Source organism: Buceros rhinoceros, unplaced genomic scaffold (genome assembly GCF_000710305.1).
Source record: "Buceros rhinoceros silvestris isolate BGI_N320 unplaced genomic scaffold, ASM71030v1 scaffold24931, whole genome shotgun sequence".
NCBI classification, from domain to species: domain Eukaryota; kingdom Metazoa; phylum Chordata; class Aves; order Bucerotiformes; family Bucerotidae; genus Buceros; species Buceros rhinoceros.
In genome coordinates, this window is record NW_010395465.1 from 7,093 (window position 1) to 18,492 (window position 11,400).

Below are 11,400 nucleotides of genomic sequence, written 5' to 3' on the forward strand. Positions count from 1 at the left end.
CAGGAATGGTCAACGAAAAAACTGGTTGAAAGCAAAAACTGGCAGATAAAAGGATGATACTTCTCAAAAATTTCCCAGATAGCGATGGGGGGGTTAATGAACAAAGTTCCAATGACACTGCAAGAAAGGTTCTCAGAAAACAGACAACTTTAAATGCATTAAGGACTTTGATCCACTTGATTTGGAAAGGACTTGTAAAATTAATTCACCCCTCCACAGCCTTGGAATATTAAGCCTGCAGTCAAGAGACTAGTCCTCTGTAGAGAGAAAAGTTAACTACCCATGATGAAGTAAGCTGCTAAGGTACACTTTGTCCAGAAAATTTCCTAGATAGGACAGCCATTACACTGAAGGAAACACTAAGAACTCTAGCTTGTGGAAATGGTCCTGTGCAACCCAAGTCCTTAAGTCATTAAGAAGAGTAATCTTGCTAGACACAAAACCAGGATTTTATCTTTATCCTTCAGGATGGCCAACTGAAATAAAATGCTGACTTCCAGTAATTCTAACAAACTAGATTTCTGATTGTTGCCAGTGAGACCATATGAGAAAAATCAGAATTCTAAGGACAGCCAAAGAATGTGAAGAAAAATAGTTGTTTCTTCACTAATACTAGCTAAATTAAGGAAGAGAGACTGCCACAGATTACTCCCTGGTCCATTACAAGAGTGCCAATGAAGAGGCAGAGTACGCAGGAAGCAGATACTCGATGGGAGACAACGCAGGGAACAAGAATGCAGGAGGTCAAAGTGGAAGACTGCACAACGGAGAGACAGTATAGTACATGCCTGTCTTCAGAGTCTGTTGCATTATCAATCAGGATTTTTTTTAATTATTCTGAATACAGTAATTCAGAAACAAGTCTTGACAGATGAAAAAATCTGTTTCAGACAAGCACACATCTAGTGCAACAGAGAAGCAGGAAATAAGTCAAATGCGACTAGATAAAAGTAACCTTTTACGCCAGGCTAATAGCTACATTGCAGAAAGATAATGAAAAATGAGGTATCAGGGAAATCAGAGACAAAGCAACTACTATAATCTTGACAAGATGCTGAGATGGAAATCTGTGTGGTTGGCGCATAGAAAGGAAATGGGAGGAAGAGAAAATAGACACAAAAGATGGGACCACAGCAGCAGGAAGCAACAGAGGAAATCTGGGCTCCCGCAAGAGGGGAGGGAAGAGAGAGGTAGTGAAGCTTAAGGAAAGATAGTAAAAGGCAGCCTGAGGTGCTGAAGTGAAGTGGCAGCTGTAGAGGACACCACTAATTGGATATGAGGCCTGTCCACCTCCTGATCCCCTCTAGTTAGAACCCAAGAGTCCCAACTGCCGAGCCCCCAGGAGGCTGCACAAGCAACTGGTATGTGCAGCAGCAGTTGAGGGTTCCCGGAGGTAAACATGCAGCACCCAGCAGCTGGGACATGGTGGATGAGAGGCAGAGCTGGCACCCCAAGGAAGCCAGCCGGTGGGTGCTCTCCCTGGCCATCAGGCAGAGGCCAGGAGCCACTGCTCACACAGCGAGCTACATGCTGCACGTGAGGCTGTTTCTGCGGTACACGCCAGCTCCTGGCACCAACAGAAGCAAGACAAGCTCAAGGTATGTCTCGAATAAAGGGGAGGGGAGACTGAATACTCTGTCTTTCCTGACATACAAATTACGTCTCCACGTTCTGAAACTATCAAACCACTAGTCAAAACCAGCAATGAAGCCTTAAGTTTCACAGTCACAACAGCAGCTTCAAGAAATAAAAATACATTACCCCAAAGACTCACATCAATTTCTGAAGCATATTTGCAAGTTAAGTAGCTTAGTTCCCCTTGAGCCCCAAAGCATTTCAATTTAAATGCTGGATTTTCTTAAACGGTTTGAGGATGCTTGAGACAGTATCACTGGTACTTGATCAGAGAGAACAACTTTGATAAAATTTTTTCTTCAGTAAATCAAGCAGCACTAAATTTTTCCAAAGAAGAAGTAGGAAATAATAGCAATCCTATACAAATTTCAGTTTGGCATTCTCCATAAAAGTATGTCTTATTTCAGTTTTTGTCAACATTCTGCCTCATGCAAGTGAAGTAAGTGTAAAAGACTGGGATGGGGGTTTTGTTACATTTATTTAAAAAGAAAACTCCTAGCTTTAAGCTTAGGCATATAAATGCAATTAAGTCAAGCAGTTATATTGTAAGAAGCCTGATTAATGCACTTTTGCAGAAGAGCAAATTTTCAGTGACTGGATTTGCTCAAGAAGATTTCAAGTATGTAAGATTTTTTTTTAGCTTGGAAGAATAAACATTATTAAATCATTCCAATAGGAAGAATCGCTCTTTTCTTCCACATAGACATGATTTTCCTAAATCTCTTGACACAAAATTAAAAAATAAAGCCACGGCACACTTTATTAATATATCTTACCTAACAGCATCCGTATCAAATTGTAAATTTGGTTTATCAATCAATCCCAGTGAATACAGTTGGTAAGCCAAAGCACATTTTCCCACCATAAACTGGGCTGTGTTAGTGCGATCTAAACAGTCCACACAATTGGTCCGGAGAACTCCAGTCTGGTAAAGCAAATGAGAGATTGTTCTTGATTAACAAATTAGCGTAGACTCATGATTATTAATTTTTACCTATTATCCAAGACTTGCCAAATCTCAAGTTACGTCAGTTCACAAAAAATTGAGGAAAGACGTTTCTAAAAAATGTTAAAAACCAATTCATCTCTAGCAAGCTACATCAGACTGCTGTAACGCTTACTTTCCAAATATTCTTGCTTCTACCATGACACAAACTGCATCTCTCCTTTAACTCACAAACAGCCTGAAAGATTTACCTTAAAAAGAAAAGCTATGTTATTTCAGGGAAGAAGGTTTTATTTTCAAGTATGTTGGAACTACTGCAAAAAACAAAGTGCACTTCTAACTTGCTGTAATTCTACTGTGATGGTGCTTATAATCTATAAAAATAACCCATTTTCATGTGTATGAATATGTCACCAGGATTAAGCTTATTCCTCACCTCTTCTGCATAACATTATATTATGCAGTTCGCTAAAACGCTGCTGTTTTCACTTTCACTGCACTGGTAACACTACAGACTAACTAGTAATAGAAACTAGTTTAAAATACAAGCATTGCTCAGACTACGTCCAGCAAAAATACCATTCCAACAGCATATGATTTCGTGGTACTATGCAAGAACTTTAAGCCCTATTTCCCAACTGCATTTCTGGGATGGACAGCAATAATGCTGTTTACTACAAATATGAATTTAAGAGCACTCTGTGAGTCACCAATCAGGATTTTAAGTGAAATAGTTCACTGGTGCATTGGGAGTGCTGATCTACATCACTACAACTGTCAATAAAAAAGGTATATTTTAATACCTGCAAGCGACCAGTGGAAGCAACAAAACCTCCCAGTTCATTCCACCTGAAAGAGAAACAAGACAGAACGACTTACAAATCATTTAAAAAAAGCAACACATCATACCATGTATTGACCTGCTCAGTGAGAAAGGGTGACAATTAAAAACCTGCCAGAAAGCAAAACTGACATCCCTGAATAGCAGAAAGCAGTGAAATCGCTGTGCAGCAGTGAGATGTTGTATTTAAATCACACTGCAGGGGAAAAAAAAAAATCTAGCGTTAAAGAAAAGATATTCCAAATCCATACAAAATATTCCCTTTCCTTCCCATAATACAGAGAATGAGCACCACCGGTTCTGCTAATTGGGTCCTGAGTGCACAAAAATTGAAGCAGGTATAATGCTGGTGACTGGAAGGTAGAGGCGTAACATAAACCGTAGCACAAGCTACTGTGGAAGTTATTTTACTTCCAGATTTTCAGAGATTTGAGCAAATTCAGCTGATTAAATCACCGTACTTCTGCAAAAAAAGAAAGTACAGTTTCCATTTTTAATAAAGTTTTCAATTTTGTATGTAGGAATACTCTAAAATCCGTTGGAAAACACTGGACTCAGTAACATGCAGATGATAGTTGTCTTACTAGTATGCCTCAGAAGAAGCCACTTAGTAAATTCCAAATGTTTGCTTTGTTAAATTCACCCCCAAATTTAGGATTCCTTTATGGTCAAAAAAACCACAACCAACTTTTATATAAACACACTCACAGCACAAAAAGTTACAAATAATGCTCTGAAGTAAGAATTGATTAGAAGAGGAGCAGCGTAATCGTACTCTTTCTGTGTATTAGTATTTCTTAGCACGTGCCTCTGACTGTAATCCTTTTAGCTACAACTTAAATATAAATCATTTTTTCATATTAATTTAAGCCTTAAAATAAGAAAGAACGTAATAGACATAGAAGTTCCAGACAGCTCTCCAATGAATAGATGTCGTTCATTATGCATCCATTAAATTATACATACTTTTCATCTGGCCGCAAAATACTGCAGTAGGAATCAGGTCGATTTACAAAAAATCCCGTCTTCTTTACTACGCTTTCTGCAATCACATTCAGTCTATCAAGGACATTGCAAAGTTTGCTGAGGAGAGAAAAAAAAATTCACAGTCAAGATACATTAATAACAATAAAAAAAAAAATCACTGCTTGGAAGAACTTTAAGTAACAAAAATTGTTTAAAGGAAGACTCACGTCACAGCTTTATTTATCCAAGAGTAATTATGTTTATAATTATCGTACAGACTTAGGAAACAGCCACTGACCATAACTGAGCAATTCTCTTTGCTTTTTAATAAAATGTATTTCATAACTTAGAAGTGGAAGACTTCAAATATCTAAAAGTCCTTGACTTTTATATCACTAATTTTTCTCTACCAAACTTTGTGATTAGTTAGACAGAAGAGGACCTAGCATTACACTAAATCATATTCCCTTATTTAGTTTGCAAGTTGTCCAGCAACATTTGTTACCGTGTGTGGCCTTCACGATGTAAGTTATGCTAAGAGCACTAGTACAAAGAAGGATCTTTTCTACCTTTTTGTGTACTTGGCCATATCCCAGGGTATATATATAATTGCATGCTCTGGAGGTAAAAACTGGTTGAGATACGTCACAGCAGCAACAAGTTCTTCACTAAGAATCCTTTCGTGCTTTCTTTTCTCACGTTCCTTTGGCAAAAGGAAAAGGAGTTTCACAGTAGAATTTTTCATTAACAAATGCAACCCATACAGATACACAGGTTTGTATATTTGACAGAAATTAAAAGTGGAAGCTGTACCAACAGCAGGCAGTTCTTCCTAACTGGGACAGCTAAATTAAGAACAGAAGAGAGAAAAATCTAAACATTTTGGGGTTTTAACAATTAATCTCAATTAGCAGTAAAAGTCACCTGTTGAAACTGTGCATAACCATTGGCTGAAAAATGAAACCCTGTAAGAGCAAAGTAGAGCACAGGGAAACCAAAGTGGTAATACAGAGGAAATGGACAAAGACAAAAAAAGTAGGAAAGAGACAGGCAGAATGGAAAGTATCACATTCAGTTGTGGGGTCCAAAAGGACCCAGGCAAATCCTTCTCCATTAGTGACAGGAGATGGGGAACAACAGCTCCCACTTCCCAGCTTTGCAATAATTTTTTAAAAATTGGAATTATGTTGCCATTCTCTGAATATACCATGTTTTGGCACTCTACATATTAGTGTGACTTGCAACTTCATCCAAACTAAAACCTAGACCCTATACTGAACCCGTGTTATAGAAACTACTTCTTATACATGTCTATATATAATAGTCCTAGATAAACAAACCCAAAGGAAGCCTAATACATTCATTACTAGTTAATGAGTTTCTACGACAGACAAATATAGCAGGACATAGACTGATATTTCATCGACATTTAAGAAATCAAATAATATAAGTACTGGAGGTAGAAGGGCTTAGCATTTGTGTAAAAGCAACAACAACATCCAAAAAAAAGTGTTCAGATCTGGGGGCTTCCCTTGCCTCGTGCTTCTTTTTTTTTTTTTTTTTTTTACTTATTTTAAGAAAAAGTGTTCAGATCTGGGGGCTTCCCTTGCCTCGTGCTTCTTTTTTTTTTTTTTTTTTTACTTATTTTAAGAAGTAGATAAACTAATAAAGGAACATGAATTCTAGCATCTTAATATTGAGCATCTACAGAAGGGAAAAAAAAGATGCATTTTTAGCCACTGTATCAAAAGCCCTGTTAATAACAGCATATAACAATTCACATGTCAAGGTCATGCGAGCCTGGGCTCACACTTTAAAAGCAATGGCTTTTGAAAGCAATGGCTGCAAGAGATAAAACCATGTTCTTGTCAACAAATGCTACTCTAAGTTCATTCCATGGACTTTTGGACAGTCTTAAAAGCACTCCTATACAGGAAGGCTTCTAAAAATAGAAAATAGGTTGTCTAGTTGCCATTTATTACAGCTTAAGAGCTTCAAAATTCTTCCTTTTCTATTTTCTATTTTGTTATATTAGGAACAGATCATACATGCACATAGAAGATCCATTTTTCCATTCAATTACAGTTCTACAACATGATAAATTAAATTATTTTTCTTTAAAGAAATAAAGATATGATTATTCATATCTCATTTGTATCCTATTTCTATCTTTAGAAATTATTATTTCTAAAAAGAAATAAGATACGATTCAAGCAAAACAAATCAATAGATTAAACTCAAATGTGGGAACAGTCACCACCACAGAATACGGCTGGATCAGAACAGAAAAAAACAAACCCCAAACAAACTCCAATACAAATGCAAGATGTAATAACCAAAATGACAATGCCACCGGGATCCAGGCTTTGTCCCACAGCCTCTCACACAGCCGAACTGAATCACAGCAGCCATCAGGAAGCCCCCCCCATTCACCCAGCCCTGCTGCCAACGGCACTGCCCATTAACTGGCATCAGATCCTTCAGCATCCTTGCCCGTTTGTACTTCCACAACTCCACCAGACGAGGCAAATAACAGAAGATAAGTCTTTACCATAACATTTCAAATAACTAAGTCATCTCTGTCGACAAGCCTACAAACCTCGCTTTGCATGGGACCACTCTATTTAGGTATTTTTTAGTGCTAAATTAAATTCAGTGGTTTATCTAATTGGACTTACATCTCAAGGGTAATAGCAACAACCAGAAAACAACAGTGAAATGTTACTATAAGAAGTCTATAAAACAGGAAATCTTTTTTGAAGCATGGTAGTAGAAGCAGAGAGTTACTATACCATGTAGAACTAGATTTAGGAAGAAGTCATAAATCCCACTTATAAGCCAATATTAGTTTAGAACACAACTAAAACTACACAGAGACTACAGAAATAAGCATAATACAAAAAATTTGAAAACATATAGAACATACTCAAAACACTGTACCTTCACAAGATTCAAAATAATAATGGGAGAGCCAAATCTCTGAAGCATTTGGTCAAAGTGAAGAGCAGCAACATGTGCAAAAGGATCTGCTTGGTCCACTGCAACAAATACATATATTCAGGAGAATATCAGGTGAGCTATAGCATCACTTAAATAATTTTCCCTTAAAAATACTCTTCACAAAATACATACTAATTCTGTGATAGTAATTATACAATTACATGCTTCCCCTCTTTCCATGCAAAACTGTTGAAAAAAAAAACCTTCACCTTTTCAAACTGAAAGCCACGTCTTAAAAAAACTTTCGAGAGATGTTTACAAAGAGCAATTATTCTGGTGCCATTAAATGGTTTTGTTCATTTTTGCAAAGGTAAGTTTTCACTTACTCTCTCAGGCATTGCCTCAGGACACAGCTCTAACCAGAACCTACACCACAAGGAATATTTGGTACATACACGTTATGGGTGGCTTAGGCATCATAGTTGAAATATCTTGAGACCAGTACAGAGGGACAGATCCTCGAACCTGAACGTAGGAAGAGTAACTCCCCGCAGAAAATGACATAACTGAAGCATCATAAAGTATTTGCTCAGTTTCCACTTCATTAGCAACGTCTCCCTAGAACAGAAATACAGGTGGTGTAGACCTGACACGTCAGAGCTGCCTGCATTATAGAGGACTGATCATTACAGAGCACAGTTAAACTCTAGGACTAAATCGTAGTAGTGACAACGCCACCGAAGGTTAAATTCCTCTTTGTCCCTAAAAGTGTATTACCAGATTTTAATTTTTTTTCCTCTATTCAGGAAATGCCATTATCTCTAAGTGTTAAAAAAAAAAACCCTGCAGATTAAGACTTACTATTTTAATAACGGCTTTATCATCTCTATTAAGAATGTAACGGTAGCTGTGATAACATTACCACAAAACTCTAACAAACCTTTCAAACATTTCAATTCTCCGGTCAGTCAAGCTCAAGCTTTCATATTGCTGGGAGGGCACAGGGAACCCCTAAAATCACATTTAATTTACCTCACAGTTTGCTCCTCGTTTCAGGAAACGTGTTCCAGCAAATTTGCTTGACCTTCTGGCTATCAGAGTGACGTATATAGGGCGACCATATATTAACAGCTCTTGAAAGAGAAGTTAAGGTTTACATGTCACGTGCAATTTTTCATTCAGGTACTTCACGCAAGCAAAAATAAACACTAAGAAAGGTGTATGCAACTGAAACATCTGATTTACTAAAAACTCCTTAATAGAGATGAGTATCACTTAATTTCTTCTGCAGCTGGGAGTTGTCCTTTTCAATCATTGTATTTAAGAACTCTGGAAAGGGAATCTACATCACAATATATCAACCCCTTTTTGCAACATACAGCAAAGTATTTCTATTTTATGAAATTATAATGGAGGTGAAACAAGTACAAATTCACTTTGGGCTGCAAATGCGGCTTTTGTGAATACCAGGATTAAACCCCGGGAGCTTCTATTTTCAGATCAGATATATTACTTACCCTCTAATTCTTTGGAAAAGTAGATACATTTGCAACTACTTGAGTAACAACAACTGAAAGCCAGAGGCAAACAGCTACGGATGCAGTAGTTCTTTCTTTTAGACTTCTAAATTTCTATCAAAACCAAAAAAAAAAAGATAGAATTGGATGTGTAGCATGACTACCACTGGTTCCTTAGCATAAGGGAGGCAGAAGAAAGAGGGAAGATGACATTTGCTCATCAAATGCCTAGAGCAAAGAGTACTGTCGCTCACTAAGCAGCTGCAGGCGTAACGCTTGTGGTCACATCCACAGCCACGACTTTCATTAAGGGAGGCTTTCATTAAGGCAGGTGAAATAGCAGTATATAAAAACAGATCCAGCTTTCTGTCTAGGGACTAAGCCAATAACCAGCAGCCTTACAACCATGAAAGAGCCAAATTAAATTTTGCAAAGACACCACTAACCTTAAGTTCATAATTGTATTTTCCTCCCAGGGTATTTTGTTGACAGGCTTTTAAACTAACATGATACTGTTGATGATTAAAAGAGTCTCTGTAATAAATTCTTACCAACTACGATGACAAGGTGGCATTTCTTTGGAGTCTGACGTGCATTCAGACTTTTTCCTCCCCCTCCAACATACGTAGACCCATTAACCCATTTTAAATAATGTATAGACATGAAGAAAGATTTTCAAGTCTTCTGGTGTTTACTTAACTCTCTTCACACAGCAGGCCTGACGTTCTATCATCTTTAACAGAAACAGAGTAAATACAAGAATTTCTGCAAATCTCAGTTACTAAAAAATGTTTTAAAGAGGATTAGGAAGAGAACATTTCTATGTCAGCAGTTCAGTTCTGTTTAGCTTTTCTCCCTTTCCTCAAACATCTGTGAAAAAATGCAGCCGCGCTTTAAAATCCTCTGAAGTTTTTTATTACTAAACCCCATGCTTGAAAACAGTGCCTCACTGTCAGGGCATCTACCTGTGCCAGGGTCCTGTTACAACACCACAACTTATTTAGCATAAAACCTAGAAAAGCAAATAAAAGCCAACCAATAATTCTAAAACTGAAAAGTATTTACATGACAGAAATAATTCAATGTATTTCACATGTTCAAACTCTTTAAAAAAAAAAAAATCAGTAAACCAACATTTGTTACAACGGTGAAAGGATACTGGATTGCCCACAGAATCCATGAATAATATACAGCAGCCAGTCACGATGCACAGCGTTTTTTACTGCCTCCAGCAGCTTGCCATTCCACACGTACTTTTCGTAAGGCTTACTGCAAATCCCAAACACACCTAAGGAAGTCATTAGAACAAAAATGCATTAGCAATTAAGAAACAAACTCACCTGCATTGGGCCTTTATTTTGATTTTCCCTTGACTGCAACTCGGCACATCATTTATTTGCATCCTTTGCACAGATAACTTGAGGCCCACGCAGAAGTTCAGCATTAATGAGGATTTACAGTTTTCCTATGGTTGCCAGTAGGTATTTGGGTGCCTTCACGCAGATGTTTCTGCTGCTTCCAGTACTGAGAAGAGATCTCTGCACAATAGGTAGCAGCAGAGGATTTGATAATAAGGGAAATAAATCCAGTTGTGAACTCCAGTTAAGGCAAAGATACCATCATAGCAAGATTTTATAAGCTTTTCAATTCTGGATCAGCTCTGGAGTTACCTATTAGGCTCTGGAAGATCCTAGATAGCCCTGGACCCCTTTACAAAAAGCATGTCAATCCCCTTATCACATAATTTAGCATGGTCTTCCCAATTTGCACTGACACCAAGAAATGCAGCTACTGTAGGACTGCAACTTAAAACTCAGCTTCTGATACATGTGGAACCTGAGCCTTTTTCTGTTTCAAAAATCAGGACCAAGATGACAGCTGGCACTACACGGTTAATGAAGAGAATTGACTGAGCCTGAATCTTGAAGAGAAGCAATAAGACAAGCATTCTATTGCCTACACTTTTCGTGTAGTTTTTACAAATGAAGTTTTGGATGAGGGGATCGAGTGCACCCTCAGCACGTTCACAGATGACACCAAGTTGGGTGGGTGTGTTGATCTGCCTGAGGGTTGGGAGGCTCCACAAAGGGATTTGGACAGGATGGATCGATGGGCTGAGGCCAATAGTATGAAATTCAGTAAGACTAAGTGCCGGGTCCTGCACTTGGGCCACAACAACCACCTGCAGCGTTACAGTCTTGTGCAAGAGTGGAAAGCTGCCCAGGGGAAAAGGACCTGGGGGTGCTGGTCAACAGCTGATTGAACATGAGCCAGCAGAGTGCCCAGGTGGCCAAGAAAGCCAATGGCATCCTGGCTTGTACCAGCACTAGTGTGGCCAGCAGGAGCAGGGAGTGATTGTCCCCCTGTACTGGGCACTGGTGAGGTCACACCTTGAGTCCTGTGTCCAGTTTTGGGCCCCTCACTGCAAGAAGGACGTTGAGGGGCTGGAGCAGGTTCAGAGAAGGGCAACAAAGCTGGTGAAGGATTTAGAGACCTTCTCTTACGAGGAGCAGCTGAGGGAACTGGGGTTGTTTAGTCTGGAGAAGAGGAGGCTC

The 11,400-nt window shown here is 38.5% G+C and overlaps 1 protein-coding gene across 1 annotated transcript in view; it reads right to left on the minus strand.

Annotated features, from left to right (window-relative positions):
* Window positions 1-11,400, minus strand: part of FIG4 (FIG4 phosphoinositide 5-phosphatase) — a gene marked incomplete at both ends in the record, with an annotated part of 21,771 nt that overhangs the window by 1,656 nt on the left and 8,715 nt on the right. The window contains 8 exons of the mRNA XM_010145558.1: window positions 2,412-2,560; window positions 3,385-3,430; window positions 4,389-4,505; window positions 4,958-5,091; window positions 7,329-7,426; window positions 7,784-7,946; window positions 8,361-8,461; window positions 10,005-10,133. Of these exons, the coding sequence (XP_010143860.1) occupies window positions 2,412-2,560; window positions 3,385-3,430; window positions 4,389-4,505; window positions 4,958-5,091; window positions 7,329-7,426; window positions 7,784-7,946; window positions 8,361-8,461; window positions 10,005-10,133 (937 nt within the window). The remainder of the gene's footprint in view (window positions 1-2,411; window positions 2,561-3,384; window positions 3,431-4,388; window positions 4,506-4,957; window positions 5,092-7,328; window positions 7,427-7,783; window positions 7,947-8,360; window positions 8,462-10,004; window positions 10,134-11,400) is intronic.